Source organism: Dromiciops gliroides, chromosome 3 (assembly GCF_019393635.1).
Source record: "Dromiciops gliroides isolate mDroGli1 chromosome 3, mDroGli1.pri, whole genome shotgun sequence".
Taxonomy (NCBI): Eukaryota; Metazoa; Chordata; class Mammalia; order Microbiotheria; family Microbiotheriidae; genus Dromiciops; species Dromiciops gliroides.
The window spans coordinates 665952516-665971662 of record NC_057863.1 but is presented as its reverse complement, the minus strand read 5'-3'; the positions used below and the strand labels follow the sequence as shown (position 1 = coordinate 665971662).

Sequence of the window (19147 nt, the reverse complement as noted above, 5' to 3'; positions counted from 1 at the left end):
CACAGTGGATAAAGCACCAGCCCTGCCTTCAGGAGGACCTGAGTTCAAATTTGACCTCAGACACTTGACACTTACTAGTTGTGTGATCCTGGACAAATTATTTAACCCTTATTACCCTACCCCACCCAAAAAAAGAAATAAATGGAATAGTACATTTTACTTTGAGAAAAGCAACAGAATTAGACTGTTTTCCCTGAGAAGTGGACCATAGAAGACTGGCTTCCAAATGTTTCTATTAAGAATAGCAAGCATCGTGTTTCTGAATGATACATACTTACATTTTCTTTTGATTCTGAAAGTAATAAAACACAAAACTAAAAAACAGACCCAAATACTAAACTTCCTGAAGGACCAAGGGATATATAGAGACGAATGAAGTTTTTGTGAATTTGGTTTTTACTAGGATGATTTACAGGCTTTGGCTTTGTTTTAATGATTGTTTATAAAATCTCAAAATTGGATTAAGGCTTTTTCCTATAAAATTGATTTATTAAGTTGTGAATAAGCTTGTAAATCATGTTGCTCCATTGCCCCCCCCCCCCCTTTTTTGAAATCAGTCGGATAATATGAAGTGGCAGAAGGGCTCATTTTACAAGCACCTGTAGTACCTGGCCTGGGGACAGGCTTCTGGCCTGAACTCTCCCAGAGGATCCATTTGTCTTCCAGTGAGAGAATAACAAGATAGTCTGGAAGATGAGTGTGTGTGTGTGTGGGGGGGGGGGGAGCAGGAAGAACACCAGGAGAATCTGCTCAGGAGGAAGGGCTAAGGCCTAAAGCAGGGGGAGGGAGGGAGGCTGTGGGAACAGGACTCTCCCAGATAATCAGCCTGCTGGGTGGAGACGCAGGGGAACTTGAGCCCTGGGGTGGAGTTTGGAGGCCTGGGAGGGGTTATTCTAGTGGCCGCAGTGTTCCACCTCGCTGAGGGCCGGGCTTGGGGATGAGAGGCAGGGAGGGCCTGAGGTCCTGGCTCTAGGAGCCATTGGAGGAGAGGGAGAGCCTGGGGTTTCAGAAGTGGGCAGGGCGGAGCTTTGGGACCCGGAGGACCTACCGGGAGAGGGCTGATGGGAAGCAGGAGTCTTTGGAGCTGAGATCAAGCTGCCTTCTTTATTTGGAACCCTGATCCCTGTGCCTTCTTCCCTTGGAGCTGGGATCGCTCTGCCTCCCAGGAGGAAGCCGGCTCCGTGCATGCAGCTCCCAGGTAGGTCTGCACCAGGAAGCCAGGCAGCGCTCCCTTTTGCCGGCTGCCCGTGCCTTTGGGTGTCATCCTCCCTGTCTGATCTTCCCAGTATCCTCCGGGGCCGCGAGGAGCCTCCTTTCTCGTCACCACTTCTTGTCCAGGCTCCCCAGCACATCCCAAACGTCCTGGGCTGTCATCACCAGCTTTACTATTGTATTCAGATCCCCCCATAGGGACCCAGGAGTCCTGCCTGGCCTCCCTTAACTGGGCCTGTGGTTCTGGTGCTGGCTCCTTATCTTATCCCAGGCATTGGGCTCCAGGGACCCAGATAAGCAGGCTCCAAGCCTAAGCTCCCAGTGAGGGTCCCAGAAGTCCTGCCCAGCCTCTAGTTAGACCCCCAGACACAGTCATCCTGCTTTCCCAGGCTCTGCTGCCCCCCTCCCCATCACTCAGATGTCCCCTCTCCCCTCCTCAGCTGTGTTACAGTGTCCTGCCTCCCAGACCCTTCCCTTCCCAGACCCCCGCCCCCACTTTGTTCAGAGCCCTCGGGCCCCTGCCAGGCACCTGAACCCCAAGGACTGTGTCTCCCAGCCTCAGGCTTTCCCTGGTCTTTTCTTGCAGCCCCATGTCAGAGCCCTTCCCATCCTCCACCTTCCCTCCCTCCTGGATCAAGCAGTCAGTCTGTTGTCTACGTTCTGTGAGGGTCTTAGGTGGGGAGGGGGGGTGCAGGGAGGGCAGAATACCAGCTGGAGGGAGAGCTCTGGCCCAGGAGACACTGGGCTCTGACTGTTCTTATCCCATCTGGGATCCCAAAGCCCTTTCTGTCTCCTGGGTCTCTGTAGAAGGATGGGGGAGAAGAGAAGGATGAAGAGAGGGAGGTGGGTGGTCTTCCTGTTCAGACCATCTTCATTTCCAAGCCTGACCTACTGCTGCCTCCCTCCCTCTAAGATTTGGAGTCTCTCCCCTGAGGGCAGGGTCACAGTCTCTGTACCTCCTGTGGGGCCTCCCCCTCTGTAAACCCCTCTAGGCCAGCCTCCTGCCCAGGAAGAGAAGGGAATGACCTCTCCCCACCTGGGATCCTGCTCCCTCCCCAGCTGAGCCCTCAGAGGACGGAGGCCTGGCCCAAGCAGGGGGCCTGGAGAGAGAGGCAAGAGAGGCAATGGCCCCTGGGAGCCACAGCCCCCCAGCCCAGGTGAGTGCAGTCTCTCCACAGGCTTCACCAACACCAGCCAAAGAGGTCACTTACACACACACACACACACACACACACACACACACACACACACACACACACAGATAGAAGGACACACACACCTTCTCCTCCCTCCTCTTTCTTTCTTGTGGCCGAGCTCTTCCTTGTAGCAAGCAAAGGTCCAGGAAACCCAATCTAATGGGGGAGACCACACGGCAGCAGCTGGGTCCACACAAGCTCTCTACAGTATGGATGGCAGGCAGTCTCAGAGGGAAAGCCCTAACAGTGTCAGGGCCTGGGGAAAGCTTGTTCTCAGAAGGTGAGATTGGAACTGGGATGTGAGGGAAGCCAGGAGGTCCAGGGGGGGAGGAAGGACATCCCAGGTATGAGAGACAGTCATTGGCAGGGCATCCAGTCAGGGGATGGAGGGTCTTGGTGAAGGATCAGCCAGGAGGTCAGTGTCCCTGGGTCAGAGAGAAGGAGGAGGGGAGTGAGGTGAAGGAAGACTGGAAACAGGCTTGGGGCTGGATACATGGTGTCTGCTGTGTGCTATAGACTTTCTTTCTTTCTTCCTTCCTTCCTTCCTTCCTTCCTTCCTTCCTTCCTTCCTTCCTTCCTTCCTTCCTTCCTTCCTTCCTTCCTTCCTTCCTTCCTTCCTTCCTTTCTTTCCTTCTTTCCTTCTTTCCTTCTTTCCTTCCTTCTTTCCTTCTTTCTTTCTTTCTTTCTTTCTTTCTTTCTTTCTTTCTTTCTTTCTTTCTTTCTTTCTTTCTTTCTTTCTTTCTTTCTTTCTTTCTTTCGGGGCAATTGGGGTTAAGTGACTTGCCCAGGGTCACACAGCTAGTAAGTATTAAGTGTCTGAGGCTGGATTTGAACTCAGGTCCTCCTGAATCCAGGGCCGGTGCTCTCTCCACTGCGCCCCCTAGCTGCCCCTTGTGCTATAGACTTTATAAATGATATCTGATTTGATCCTGTGGTGAGAATTGTCAGGGTCCTTGGTATAGCAACAGCCTGAATAAGGCAGCACAGGACGTGGCCAGGTACATACACCGCAGTTAGTCAGTGTCTGAGTCTGAAGAAGTGGTCCTTCAGCGTCCGCATGAAGACCTCCAAGGATAGACAGCCGCCTGCACCTCCTGAAGTAGCGTGTTCCACCTTGGGACACCTCTCCTTGCTAGGAGCTGTTTGGGCTGTTTTCTTGTGCTGTTTTTTCCCCAAAATTAAATTGGCCTCTAACCATCCCATGTCATTCCTGGTTTTCCTCTCTGGTTTTCTTCTCAACCCAAGGAGTGTGTGTCTCTTCCTCTGTAGGATCTCCCCTTCAGGTACTTGAGCATGAGTTCCACTTACTCTGTTCTCCCAATATAGCTTTTATTATCTATCTATGTCTGTCTGTCTGACCGTTTATTTATTTATTTATTTATTTGCCGGGCAATGAGGGTTAAATGACTTGCCCAGGGACATATAGCTAATAAGTGTCAAGTGTCTGAGGTCGGATTTGAACTCAGGCCCTTCTGAATCTAAGGCCACTGATTTATCAAAATCATCCATTTCAGGGCAGCTAGGTGGCGCAGTGGATAAAGCACCAGCCTTGGATTCAGGAGGACCTGAGTTCAAATCCAGCCTCAGACACATGACGCTAGCTGGGTGACCTTCGGCAAGTCACTTCACCCTCATTGCCCCACAAAAACAAAACAAACAAACAAAATCATCCATTTTGCATTTCCTAATATTCTCTCGATCTTGTGTGGTCATAAATCCTTCTCTCCATAGATCTGAGAGGTATTCCTTCCTCTCCTAATTTATCTATGTCCATTTTCTTTTTAAGACTTTAGTTGGTTGGTGAGTTCTCTTTCCACTGATATTGGTCCCTTGGAATAACAGCTTTTTCTTCTTATTGAGATTATTTTCCCTTGTGTCTTCAGAGTTGACGACGTGAATATCATTCACTGCTCTTGGGCTGACTTCCCTTCTGAGGACCTTGGGATCACACCTATCTTTTCTTTCTTTCTTTTTTAAAAATTTTCTTTATTATTCAAAAAACATCCTTTTTATTTACTTCTTTGACTCTGTGCCTGTGCCTTCAACACCTTCACAACAATTTTCTGCTCCTCGATCAGGAAATCACACTTGATCCTGTCACGGACACATTCAGCACACATGGAGCCACCATAAGCCCTGCTGACATGCTTTTTGGTCTTTGATAGCCTCATAAGAACTTTAGGTCTCAGTGCATGAACACCTCGAAGTCTTCCGGGGCACACACCACAGGCTGATTTGGGTGCTTTTCCGCCTTTCTTAGTATAAAGGTAAACAATTCTGTTACCTGGGGTTTGTGACAGCTGAGTTTTGTTGGAAGCTGTGTTGTAGGATAACCTACAGTGATATGTCAGATGCTGAACCATTTTTAATTTCTGTCGAGTCCGTCACTGGAAGAAAGAAGAGGAAGTGTGTCTGAGTTTGGAGTTCCCACACCTATCCTTTCTTTTTTTTTTTTTTAATTTAAAAAAAATTTTTTTTAATGTATAAGGTATCTTATTTTTTCCATTACATGTAAAGATAGTTCTCAACTTTTGTTTATACAAGCTTTAAAATTTCAGATTTTTCTCCCTCCCTCCCCTCCCTCCCCCCTCCCCTAGACAGCAGGTAATCTGATATAGGTTATATCTATATATCTCTATACATATACATATAGATATAGATATATACACACACATATATATACACATAATAACATTAATCCTATTTCTGCATTAATCCTGTTACAAGAGAAAACATCAGAGCAGTGATGCAAAACCTCAAAATAGAAAAAAAAAACAACAGCACCCAAAACAAAAGAAATAGTATGGTTCATTCAGCATCTATACTCCACAGTTCTTTCTTTTTTTTTCTTGGATTTGGAGATCCTCTTCCATCATGAGTTCCCTGGAACTCTTCTGTACCATTGCATTGGTGAGAAGAATATAGTCCATCACAGTAGGTCAACACTCAATGTTGATGATACTGTGTACAATGTTCTTCTGGTTCTGCTCATCTCACTCATCATCAGCTCACGTAAGACCCTCCAGGTTTCTCTGAACTCCTCCTGCTCATCATTTCTTACAGCACAATAGTATTCCATTGTATTCATATACCACAACTTGTCCAGCCATTCCCCAATGGATGGGCACCCCCTCAACTTCCAATTCCTTGCTACCACGTAAAGAGCAGCTATAAATATTTTTATACATGTAAATATTTTTGTACATGTAAATATTTTTGTACATGCCACACCTATCCTTTCTATGAGTGAGTCCTTGGAAAACTGCCACCTTCCAATCTGGAGTTTATGTCAGCCTACCCCAGATTTCTCCTCCTCTGTCCCTCATTCTAGGAGGAGTCGGTCACTTCCCCCAGGGTGCCATCATTTCCATGCAAGTGATCAGTGACAGTTTCAGAGGGGAATTTCCCCTTTTTGGATCTGATATGTTTGGAAAGCTTAAGTTGTCTTGAAGACTAGTTGAGACATTATTGGCTGTTGAGAGAAAGACAGACAGACAGAAACAGAGACAGAGAGAAGAAGAGAGGAGAAAGGAGAGAGAAAGAGGGGAAAGAGAGAGAGACAGAGAGCGACAGACAGAGAGAGAACTCTAGTCAATATTTGTATAATAAAGGTTCCTCGTCACTACTGTCTCCTGTCTCTGGGCCAGCCTTGATGTTGCTTTTCTTTTCTTTTTCATTTATTTAGAATTTAATTTTTCCCCCAGTTACATTTAAAAACAATTTTTGATGCCCATTTTTAAAACTTTGTGTTCCAAATTCTCTTCCTTCCTCCCCACCTTCTCTTATGAATGCAAGTAATTCAATATAAGTTATACATCTGTAGTCATGCAAAACATTTCCATATTTAGGTTGTGAAAGAAAACAGACAAAAAAAAAACTTAAGGAAAAGAAACTAAAAAAATTTATGCTTCAATCTGTATTCAGATACCATTAGTTTTTTCTCTGGAGATGGATCACATTTTTCATAAGTCCTTCAGAGTTCTCTTGGATCATTGTATTGCTGAGAATAGCTAAGTCATTCACAGCTGATCATCTTACAATATTGCTGTTACTTTGTACACAATACATTTCACTTTGCTTCAGCTCATGTAAGTCTTTCCAGGTTTTTCTGAGAGCATTTTGCTCATAATTTCTTCTTCTTCTTCTTCTTCTTCTTCTTCTTCTTCTTCTTCTTCTTCTTCTTCTTCTTCTTCTTCTTCTTTTTTGGTGGGGCAGTGAGGGTTAAGTGACTTGCCCAGGTTCACACAGCTAGTAAGTGTTAAGTGTCTGAGGCTGGATTTGAACTCAGGTCCTCCTGACTCCAGGGCCGGTGCTCTATCCACTGCGCCACTTACTTGTCCCCCTCATGATTTCTTATAGCACCATAATGTTCCATCATAATCTTGTCCCACAATTTGTTCAGCCGTTCTCCAATTGATGGGCATCTCCCCAGTTTTGAATCCTTTGCACCAGAAAAAGGCTGCCATAAATATTTTTGTCCTTTAATTTTTTGGTTTTTAATCTCTTTTTTGGATACTGACCTAGGTATTACCAGGTCAAAGAACATGCATGGTTTTATAGCCCTTTGGCTATAGTTCCAAATTGCTCTATAGAATGTTTGAATCAGTTTACAACTCTAGCAACAGTGCATTAATGTCTCATTTCCCCCATATAACTATGACATTTGTCATTTTCTTCTGCTGTCCTATTAGCCAATCCATTAGGTATGAGGTAGTACCCCAGAATTGTTATGACTTGCATCTTTCTAATCAATAGTGAGTTAGAACATTTTTTTCATATGGCTACAAATAGCTTTGATTATTTCATCTGAAAACTCTTCATATCATTTGATCATTTATCAGTTGGGGAATGGCTCTTATTTTAATAATTTTTGGGGGGGGTGGGGCAATGACGGTTAATGACTTGCCCAGGGTCACACAGCTAGTAAGTGTCAAGTGTCTGAGGCCGGATTTGAACTCAGGTCCTCCTGAATCCAGGGCCGGTGCTTTATCCACTACTCCACCTAGCTGCCCCCTATTTTAATAAATTTGACTCAGTTCTCTATGTGTTTGAGAAATGAGGCCTTTGGCAGACAAACTTGCTTCAAAATTTTTTCACAGTTATAGTTGCTAAGTGGAGAGAGATCAGGCAAGTCACTGCGTTTCCACCACCATCTTGGCTCAGCCTGATGTCCCTTTTCCTTGGAAGTCCAGCAGCTGCTTGCTCCCCTGAAGGTGGATCTGGCTCTTGTTGCATGAATTTTTCCATCCATTCACTAACTAATGTCGTTGAACCAGCAGGAATCAGACAACCAAGTTTTCTTACATTCCAGCATTTGGTACATCCCACCAGATCTTGAAGGCAATTTGCATCATTAACAATTCGGCTTGTAGTGTTTACACATTACATAAGAAAAAGGAAGATCAGTGACTCTTCATTAGACTGCAGCTGGTTATGCAGACACAAAATGGTGCTTGTTAAGAAGAATGTGTCTCAGCAGTTACAGGAGATAGATAAGCCATGGTCCTTGTTAGTATAGCTAGTAGTACTAAATTCAAGGAAACTCCTTTTCAGGCAAGACTGGGGATGAGGCATTAAAGTGACTGTTACGTCCTCTTTTTTTTTTTTTAATTTAGCAACCGGGTCTTTTTATATGAATTAGAAGACGAAAGAAGACACTGAAGGGAACCAGCTATTGCAGCTGGTCCTGTGGTTCATGTAGGGGGCATACACAGCCAAATGACATTAGTTATATTTTCCCTGAAACTGATTTTCAACACTGCATGAATGTGCTGGGGTCAGCATCAGCTGGCTGGCAGGAGCTGGTTGTTAAACGTTTCATATGAGCATCTAGTCCTAGGAACTTAGCAAAAGCTCCAAGTCAGGGCTTGATATTTTTGTTGCTTTTCTAGACATAAGCAAGTGATGTTCATGATGAACATAAAACTTAAAAATGTGTTGTGTGCATTTTTTCCCCAGAAATCTGATTGTTTAACATTTACTAGCACACCACTGTCTATCTCCCTCCTATTTTATATCCATCTCCCTTGGGTTTCTGTGCTGTAGGGATTCCAATAGACCTCCTTACCCCATCCTGTGGAAAGCCACTCATCCCTTGCCGTCTGGAGAAGACAAACTGGATAGTGGATAGAAGAAGTTGGGAGCAGGGCACTGTTACTGTCCTAATTGGAAGCACAGAGGGAAGGCAGAAATGGCAAGAATACTTAGGAGGAAATGGCCAGTTATAGAGCTAGGCCCAGAGCCCAAGAAAGCCAACGTGTCAGAATAATAAAGTTTGAAAAAGGAATAAAAGTCTACAAAAAACCTGGTTAATCAAAATCTTTTTTAACATGCCTACTCTGTGCTGCCCACTGTACTAGTTGTAAGGGATAAAGCTACAAAGAATTACATGATTCAAATGTGCTGCTGTTCTAATGAAGGAGAAAAGTCTGCTTCAAAATAGATGAATAAACTCAGGGCTTTGTGCCAGGGGGTTAGGAGGGTAACATCAACAGTTGGAGGCAGCAGATGTGGCTTCATACAGATGATAATTGAGGTATGAGGGATGCTCCCAGGTGGAAGAAAGGAGGGAGGGGGGTCCAGGTAAGAGGGGGGCAGGCAGCACACACAGAGAAGGGGGAGGTGGGATGCTATATGTGAGAACCCAAGGAGCCATCAGGGCCAGCTCAGGTCCTAGGAGAGGGGTGATATTTGACCCTGGAGGCAAGAGGGATCCACTGGGGTTGGGTGAACAGAGGAGCCACATGGTCAGACCTGAGCTTAAGGAAAATGACTTGGGCAGGAGTGGTGAGAGACAGGAGGCAGGGCGACAAATGGGAGGGTGAGGAAGGAAGGGAAGAGAAGGAAACAAGCATTTATAGAGTGCTTACTGTGTACGGGACCTGTGCTAAGTGCTTTAGAAATATTAGCTCATTGGATCCTCCCAACAACCCTGGGGCCCAGGTGCTGTTATCGTCCTCATTGAAGAGTCAAGGAGACTGAGGCTAAGACAGGTTAAGTGACATGGTGAAGTCACATGGCTAGTGATTTTGTGAGGTTTGATAAGAGCTCAGGTCTTCCTGACTCCAGGCTCACCCTGGCTCTATCCACTTTACCATGTAGATGCCCCTATCTTAACATCTAACACTAGAACTTGGTTAGTTTTTCCTTAAAAAGTATTGGTACCATGGGGGCAGCTGGGTGGCACAGTGGATAAAGCACCGGCCCTGGATTCAGGAGGACCTGAGTTCAAATCTAGCCTCAGACACTTGACACTTACTAGCTGTGTGACCCTGGGCAAGTCATGTAACCCTCACTGCCCCCCCCCACAAAGTATTGATACCATCCTTCAGTCTTAGTTGGCTAAGGGAACCAAAGACTCAGGCTGCTGATTTTACTTCCTCATCTCTGGAGGACCAACAGCCCCAAAGAGCTTCACATGTGCCCAGAGACTTTGCTGATGAGAGGGAGCCCAATGGGAGCCTCACTCATTTGTTTCTTTTCTTTTTTGCGGGGGGGGGGGCCTCACTTATTTGAACCAATTTTCCACTGCCCTCAGCAAGCTGTGGACAGATCAAGAGAATATGGTTAACAGGGGGAAGGCAGAGAGTTAAGAGGAGTCACCAAGGACTTCCTGTGGAAGGTGGGATTTTAGTTGGGACTTGCTGGAAGCCAGCAGACAGAAATGTGGGCAGATAGGACTGGAATGATGGAGGACAGCCTGAGAAAATGCTCTGACCTAAGAGATGGAGTGTGGAAGGAGGCCAGTGTCACTGGGTCAGTGAGGGGGTGGCAGGTGTAAGAAGAGGGGAATGCCAGGTGATGTGTAGGCCATGTTGGGCTTTGAATGCAAGAGAATTTGTATTTGATCCTGGAGGTGGGAGGGAGTTACTGGAGTTCTGTGAGCGGAGGAGTCACATGATCAGACTTGTGATTTAGGAACATTAATTTGTGGGCCAAATGGAGGATCCATTGGAGTATGGAGAGTCTTGAAGCTGGCTAACCCAGCAGCGGGCTAACCCAGCAGCGGGCTAACCCAGCAGCGGGCTAGAGCAATAGCCCATGGGTGAGATAATCAGAGCCCACAACAAGGTGGTGGCAGATCAGAGGAGAGAAGGAGGTATATATCAGAGATGTTACAAGGTAAAATTCACAGGCCTTTGCATCAGAATGGATAAGAGGGGTGAGAATTGGGAGCTGAAAATGATGAGTAGGTTGTTGGGAGCATGGTGTGGCCTTTGACAGGAAGAGGGAAGGTAATAAGTTCTCTTTTGAACATGGTGAGTTTAGGATAGCTACTGGACATCTTGTCGGAGATGCCTGAAAGGAGGTTGGGAGCAGAAGTAGCTCAGGTTGAACGCATTTAGTTGTGAAAGGAAAATAAGGGCAAGGTTCTGAAATAAGGATTCTTGGGTAGGCAACAGTCAATCAGTATTTATCAAGAACCTACTATGAGCCAGACCCTGTGCTAAACACTGGGAAATGAAATATAAAAAGTGAAAGACAGTCCCTGCCCTCAAAGAGTTTACAATCTAGTGGGGGAAGACAGCATACAAAGTGAAGGTGAAAAGTAAAGAGGTATGGGAGAAGGCATCAAATATTGGGGCATGATGGAGAAGACAATCAGATTAAGTCCCAAAGTAGTACATCCAGGTCAGAAATGAGATGAGTCAGCTGTGCTCTCTCCTTAAATGAAAGTTCATGTCCTTGTGGTGAACAATGGATGTGGGAGGATGGAGAATGAAAAAAGTTGGGAATAGAAGTAAAAGAAGTTTGGAAGTTTCTCTTGGGAGTGAGTCAGGTAATCAATTATCAATGAACAAAAGGACTGCCCTCACAGAGTGAGTGGCCACACTGTGAATAATTGCTGTGAAGTGAAGAGACTAGTGAAAAAGAAATGGATGTAAATACTTGGGAATCTCAGGAGGTGAGACGAGATCAATAAATTCTTTAATTGTACAGAAGATAAAAGAAATAAAGGAAGTTAAAGAAGAAATATGGATTCCAAATAGAGAACAAGTCTGTTGTTTTAAAGAAGAAATCAAAATGATGACTAAGCAAGAAGAATTTTTTTGGTATAATAGCAAATGCTACAAAATAATAGAAACTTTAAAAAGATGAGTTATCTCACCAGAAGGCAAAAGGAAAAAAATGAGATGGAAGACCCTCTTGGCCAAACACATAATCTACATTTAAGAGGTTGGAAAAATAGATGAGCTATACCAAGAATCGATATGTTTTCAAATCTGGTCAATCTTTCTTATGTGTTATCAGTCGGCCACAATTCATTCTCGACTCATGTTCTCCCAAGTTCCAGAATTCTAGGAGCAAGTTTAGATCCTTTATTTCTCATAAGAAAATTGTCAATGTTTTTCTCATAAATTAGATCAAACCCCAGACTTGGTTAACAAAATGATACCTTTATAATAAATGAAGGAAATCTCTCCCCTTTTTGGTTACTCATTTCTTTATAACCAAATATCAGATTAATGAATATATTTCATTAACAGATGAAAACAATCACAAAGCAAAGGAATGAGATGTTTTGGCCATCACCCATACCCAGAGCCCCCTCATTGGATCCTCCCAACAATATAACAACTGCTAGCTCTTTTCCCCTTGACTGGAAATAGTCTCATTTTATGTTATCATTTAGATAAGACTTTATTTCATCCACTCAGGAAATAGTTTTTTCTTTTTCTTTCTGCTCTTTTCAGTGATCACAGGAAACTTTCCTCCCCCGCCCCCCCAAGAATATACAACACCTTCTGGCATCTCACCAGTTCTTCATGGAATTGCCCTTCTAACATCACTTAGGTCAGTTCTGACGATAAGGAAATTTCACTTTACCTTTTCTCTTCCTCCTCTAGAGATCCTCGTATACCTCTGACAGATCACATCACTTCTCTGGTTTCATAGGGAGAAGCAATTCATGGTAACACATTTCCTCATTTTATTCCAACAGCAAATATGCAAAGCTTTTCTCAATATTCCCCTGGGCTTTTTATGCCTGTGGTTCTAAGTGTTGGCTCTCACTCTCATTAAGGGTATGATGTTCTCTGTGCTTCAGTTCCCTCCTGTAAATTGATGAGGGTTGGTCTAGATGAATTCTGAAGCTACTTTCAGCTCTAAGTTCTATGACTTTTGGTGGTTTAGGGGTTGGTGACCTTCAAGGACGTGACTGTGGATTTCACCCCTGAGGAGTGGCGCCTCTTGGACCATCCTCAGAAGGAGCTGTACAAAGAGGTCATGCTGGAGAATGCCCAAACCCTGCTCTCTCTGGGTAAGGACCATTTCCCTGCTAAATCCGAATCTGCCATCAGAGGAACTGCTTTCGTTTCCTCCCCATGTGCCAGGCCCTAGCATTTATCAGTTATTGAAAAAAGTTAAAGGAATGATCCAAGGGATCCTCCTGCTTCCTGGTTTTCCTTTGCATCATGTGACAGGGAGTTGGGAGTTTCCTTTGTTGCCCTAAAGCTTCCTCTTACTGGTTCTAGGGAGCCTGAGGTCAAAGATCAAACCAGCGTTGAAGAGTCTCAGACTTGGAAGTTACCCCAGGTGGTGTCCAGTCTAACCTCTCCTTGAACATGGCTTTGATCTGCCAAGTCTCTGAAGACAGCATAAGCAGATTTTCCTTGGAGACAATGGGCAGTCAAGGGAATCCCCTAACTCCCAAAGGACTCTCTTCTTTTTGGGTTGGGTCTGGTCTCTGGAAAGTTCTTGTTCATAAGCATCTGTTTGTAGCTCGCTACTTCTAGTCTTACTCTCAGAAGCCTGGTATAGCACATGTGTCCTTGTCCTTCCTTCCTCCCCCAGTTGTAGTGGAAATGATGGGAAGAGAAGGCAATGACCATTTATGTGCACTTCCTGTAGGCCAGGCACTCTGCTAAGAGCTTTCTTGACAAATATTATCTCATTTAATCCTTACAAAAAGCCTGTGAGTGGGATGATAACATTATACTTATTTTGTAGTTGAGGAGAAATTGAGGCAAACAGGGGCATTTGGCTAATAAGTACTTGATCTGAACTCGGAGCTTCCTGAGTCCAGCCCCAGGGCTCTCTTCACTTTACTACTGGCGGCCTCTTCATTTCTAGATTATGGAATCATCCCATCCTTCTGTGAAGAAAGTAGAGGAAACAGAATTTTCTGATTCCAAATTAGCTTCCAAATGACCTCCTTCCCACCCTCCACCAAAACTCCCCTCAGTAAATATCATGGGAAAGGTTCATGAGGAGCACTGGGAACCATCCTGTGACCCTTCCTGCAGGCCCCCTTTCCCTAAAGAGAACTGAGTTATGAGTGTTTCTCCACCCTCATCCCTTCCTTATTCCCTATGCCCAGGACTTCCAGTTCCCAGAGATTTGATTTCCCATTTTGAGCAAGGGGAAGCACCATGGATGCTTCAGCGAGAAGGCCCCAGAACCTCCTGTGCAGGTGAGTGAGGTGAAAGCAGGTGTATGAGGGTTGTTATCACAAGAGGAAGCTACAATCCACAGGGAAGGGTGTGCTCGACTTAGGAGCAGGAAGACCTGACGTGCAATTCTTTTTTGGATAATGTAGGCAGCAGTAGGATCCTGAGTAAGTCACTGAACTCAGTTTTCCCATCTGTGAAATGAAGGGGTCAGACGTCATGGCCTTTACCTTCCCTTCTAGTGATAAAACCATGATCTGCTAAGACCCATTGTTTGGAACTTTGGTTGCTAGAACCCTCCTGAAGGTATCCAGGAAGGGCTTACTTGGGCTGTCTGATACAAGTTCTTTCCTAGGCCTTCTTTAGGTCCACAAACATTTATTAAGTGCCTACTATGCATCAGGCTTTTGTGCCAAGTGCTGGGCACTCCAAGAAAGGGAAGGGATATCCCCTGCTCTCAAGGAGCTCACAAACTAGAAGGGAAGACAACATGGACAGAGCTGAATAAAAATCACTAAATACATCTTTAATTGGAGTTAATCAGGGGAGGGAAGGCCCTGAGACCAAGGAGGATTGGAAAAGGCTTATTGAGGAGAGTGGGCTTTAGCTGGGGCTTCAGAGAAGTCAGTGCGGGCATTCTTGGCATGAGAAGCAGCCAAGGAAAACTCATGGACACTAAAGATGGTTTGTCCTGTTCAAGGAATAGAAAGGAGGCCTTTGCTGCCACATTATGTATGTGGAGGGGGAATGAGTGAAAGAAGCCAGGAAGGGGGGGAGAGGGGCCGATGATGAAGGCATCTCACAGCCCGACAGACAAATAAATAAATATTTCTTCCTTTGTTTCCTTCAGATGGAGAGCCCAGGCTGGAAATGAGGATGACTCCTTCAGAGTTGACCATTTCTGTGGAAGAATCACAACAGCCAAGATTTATGAGTGATGGTGGCCATGCCCTCAATTTGAGAGAAATCTGTGACTCTAATATCAAGATTGAGAGAAAACAAAAGAGTCACCATGAATTCAATAAAGAGAGAAAAAATTTCAGACAATCTTCAGTCCTAATTCGGTGTAAGAAAATGACCTCAGGGAATGGCTCTTCTCAGGGTAATAAATCCAGAGAATGCTTTACTGAGCAGGTAGAGGTTGTTGGGTCTCCAGAGAAGCCTCCTGAAGTACAAACTTATCAATGTAATGAACAGGAGAAGGCCTTCAGCTTGAATTCAGACTTAGTGAAACATGAGAAAAGTCATGCCAGAGAGATGCTTTATACACACGATAAAGGTGAGAAGGCCTTTGGCCATAATTCAAAGCTCAATGAGCATCAGAAATTTCAAAATGGAAAGAAACATTATGGATGTAGTGAATGTGGTAAAACCTTTATTCAACAGTCATCCCTTATTACTCATCAAAAATTTCATACTAGTGAAAAGCTACATAAATGTAGGCAATGTGGAAAGGCCTTTAGGAGACAGTCATCCCTTCTTTCCCATCAAAGAATACATGCTAGAGAGAAACGTCATGAGTATCATCAATATGGTAAAGCTTTCAGTGAAAACTCTAGTCACATTGCACATCAGAGAAGCTATGCTGGAGAGAAACAATATCCTTGCAAGCAGTGTGGAAAGTCTTTCAGACAGAGGTCCAGCCTTGCTGAACATAAAAGAATTCACACTGGAGAGAAACCTTATCCTTGCAAGCAATGTGGAAAGTCTTTCAGATGTAGTTCTAGTTTTGTTCAACACCAGAGAATTCACAGTGGAGAAAGACCTTATGAATGTATTCAGTGTGGAAAGACTTTCAGATGCAACTCCAAACTTGTTCTACATCAGAGAATCCACACTGGAGAGAAACCTTATGCATGTAAGCAATGTGGAAAGAGTTTCAGACAGAGCTCCAGTCTTGCTGAACATCAGAGAATCCATACAGGGGAGAAACCTTATGAATGTAATCAGTGTGAAAAGACTTTCACACAGAGCTCCAGTCTTTCTCTACATCAGAGAATCCACACTGGAGAAAAACCTTATGAATGTAAGCAATGTGGGAAAACTTTCACAAACACATCCAATCTTGCTGAACATCAGAGAATCCACACTGGAGAGAAACCTTATGAATGTAAGCAATGTGGAAAAAGTTTCAGACAGAGCTCCAGTCTTGCCGAACATCAGAGAATCCACACTGGAGAGAAACCTTATGAATGTAAGCAATGTGGAAAAAGTTTCAGACAGAGCTCCAGTCTTGCTGAACATCAGAGAATTCACACTGGAGAAAAACCATATAAATGTAATCAGTGTGGAAAGGCTTTCAGACACAGCTCCAGTCTTGCTAATCATCAGAGAATCCACACTGGAGAGAAGCCTTATGAATGTAATCAGTGTGGAAAGGCTTTCACACAGAGCTCCAATCTTGCTTTACATCAGAAAATCCACACTGGAGAGAAACTTTATGAATGTAATCAGTGTGGAAAGACTTTCACAAACACATCCAAACTTGCTCTACATAAAAGAATCCACACTGGAGAGAAACCTTATGATTGTAATCAATGTGGAAAGACTTTCAGATGCAAATCCAGTCTTGCTCTACATCAGAGAATCCACACTGGAGAGAAACCTTATGAATGTAAGCAATGTGGAAAGACTTTTAGATGCAGTTCTGGTCTTGCTAAACATCAGAGAATCCACACTGGAGAGAAACCATATGAATGTAATCAATGTGGAAAGAGTTTCAGACAGAGCTCCAATCTTGCTGAACATAAGAGAATCCACACTGGAGAAAAACCTTATGAATGTAATCAATGTGGAAAGGCGTTCAGATTCAACTCCAAACTTGTTCTCCATCAGAGAATCCATACTGGAGAGAAACCTCATGAATGTCTTGAATGTGGCAAAGCTTTTAGGGAGCGTTCATCTCTTATTGTACATCAGACAATCCACACTGGAGAGAAACCTTATGAATGTAATCAGTGTGGTAAAACCTTTCGGCAACAGTCATCCCTTATTTCCCATCGTAGAATTCATAATAGATAGAAATCTTATTACTGTAATGAATGAGGATGTGGCGATTAAAATTATATGTGGTTGCCCTATATTTGCTCCAGGTTTTAGGGGAAATTATTTGGGGTTCTAATATATAGCTACTGAAAAATTAGAGGCTACTGCACCAGTTTGGGGCATTAAGCATTTATTAAAGCACATTAAATATTAGTAAAGTGATAGAGCACATGGCTCAGAAAGGTCAGAAGCCTACCTAGGAAAGACGGGAGAGAGAACAAACTGCATCCTGCCTTTTGCCTCCTTGAGCCTTAAAAACCAAGAGAGCATGTCAGAGCAGAAGCCTCCTGCAGGTCCAGAGGAGAGGTGGCCCTTCCACACTGCTCAAAGCTAATTGGCTCCATCATTCAAATCTATTGGTTTACTGGACTTGAGGAGGGTGGACCATGAGCTAACTTCCTTTAGGTAGTCAGGAAGTTCAATCTACATTTCCTTTGAAACTCTCCTGACTCTGGGTTGACCTTAAGAAAGGTCAGGCCATGCTCTCTGGGTCTCATAGAACCCCATTATTTTCTCACAAGGAAAAGCATTCAAATGGAGTATAGAGCTTGTTAGACATCACAAAATTCATTCTGGGAACAAATTCAATATGAACTCAATGTAGGAAGACCTTTAATCCAAGATCATCTCTTACTTTACATCATAGGATTCATAGTGTAAAGAAATTTTATGAGTGTGCTCAATAGGGACATGCCTTTTGATGGAAGATCAAGGTCTCTAGATGTCATAATATTTCCACAGGAAAGAAGGCTCATAAAAGCACTGATTGTGGGAAAGCCTTGACATGGAGCTCATAGTTGATTGTACATTGGAGGAATTATGCTGGAGATAAAACTTTTGGATCTAATCAATAAGAGAACTTGAGCACATATGTAATTAGACATCTCAAATCTCATTCTGCAAACAAGACCCTATAAATGTAGTGATTTTTTTTCTCAGAAATACTTTTGTTTTTTAGTTCTCAATATTATTACATGGCATTCATATACCACAACTTCATCAGCCATTTCCTAGTCAATTAATAGTCCTGTATTTCCTGGTTTTTGACACAAAAATTCTGCTATAAATATTTTTTTGTAACTGTTGGTCATTTATTTCCTCAATTATTTCTTTTTTTTCCCCTGCAATGATTTTTTCAGCCTAGTATATAGCACAGTGGAGAGAGTGCTGCTTTGGGAGTACTCTCTGAGTTTAAATTCAGTCTCTGATACTTCCTAGCCATGTGACCCTATACAAATCATTTAACTTATTACTGTCTCTGTTTTCTCCATAATACCTACCTCTTAGGGCTGATGTGAGGATGAAATTGATAATCTTTATAAACTGCTTTCCAAGCATTAACTCACTATTTAAGTGCTAGATATTTTTTTCCCCTTTTGCAGGGCAATGAGGGTTAAGTGACTTGCCCAGGGTCACACAGCTAGTAAGTGTCAAGTGTCTGAGGCTGGATTTGAACTCAGGTCCTCCTGAATCCAAGGCCAGTGCTTTAGCCACTGTACCACCTAGCTGCCCCCTAGATATTCTTATTATTTCTCCTGTCATGTCAGTCAAATTACTGGCTAATTGGTATAGATGGTTTAGTTGCTTTTATAATTGAAATTGATATTCAAAACAGTGTAGAGGAAGACAGTATGTTGAGATGATAGGTCCCTGGGTTTAAAATCAGGAAGACTTGGGCTCAAATCCTGCCTCAGATGCTCTCTTGCTGTATAACTCTGGGCAAAGAATAAGCCTCAATGTACTAATCTCGAAAATGAGGAGGTTGGTCCCAGTGACAACAAGTCAAAGAAAAATGCAAATTTGATGGAAGCCCAACAAGAATTCATGGAAGAGCTGAAAAAAGAGATAATACAAAACAAAAGAACATTTAAAAAATCAAATGAAAATTTTAGAGGAAATTGCAAAAAGAAAACAATCAGAGAAAATTATGGCAGAAAAATAAACAATTTAGTAAAAGAGGTACAAAAATACTGAAAAAAATCCTTAAAAATCAGAATTGGTCAAAAGATAAAAGAGGTTCAAAACTTCATTGAAGAAAATAACACCTTCAAAATTAGAATTAGTCAAGTGGAAGGTAAATTCATGAGAAATCAAGAAATCACAAAATGAAGTAAATTTTTTTTTAATTTAAGAAAATATGTAATATCTCATAGGAAAAACCACCAGCCTAGGAGAGATCAAGAACTATTGGACCATCTAAAAGCCATGATAAGAAAACCAAAATAATTTGGACATTATATACCAAGAAAATATAAAGGAAAGCTGCCCTCATGTCTTATAAGTAGAGGGCAAAGTAGAAAGTAA

The 19147-nt window shown here is 43.3% G+C and overlaps 2 protein-coding genes across 4 annotated transcripts; one reads left to right on the top strand and one right to left on the bottom strand.

Moving 5' to 3' along the window:
- Positions 1 to 871: 871 nt before the first annotated feature.
- Positions 872 to 18025, top strand: LOC122751850 (zinc finger protein 271-like). Of its 3 annotated transcripts, none has more exons than XM_043999054.1 (5): positions 872 to 1198; positions 12257 to 12321; positions 12543 to 12669; positions 13729 to 13821; positions 14649 to 18025. In XM_043999054.1, the coding sequence occupies exons 2-5, from the start codon at positions 12319 to 12321 to the stop codon at positions 16817 to 16819; spliced, it is 2394 nt and encodes a 797-aa protein (XP_043854989.1). In that variant the 5' UTR covers positions 872 to 1198; positions 12257 to 12318; the 3' UTR covers positions 16820 to 18025. The 3 variants fall into 3 exon arrangements, with proteins under 3 accessions (XP_043854989.1, XP_043854988.1, XP_043854990.1); XM_043999053.1 differs by lacking the exon at positions 12257 to 12321 and adding an exon at positions 2205 to 2369; XM_043999055.1 differs by lacking the exon at positions 12257 to 12321.
- LOC122751883 (60S ribosomal protein L34-like) lies at positions 4057 to 4771 on the bottom strand. Its single transcript, XM_043999106.1, has one exon. It carries the CDS (start codon positions 4769 to 4771, stop codon positions 4418 to 4420), a length of 354 nt encoding a protein of 117 aa, XP_043855041.1. The 3' UTR covers positions 4057 to 4417.
- Positions 18026 to 19147: the final 1122 nt, after the last annotated feature.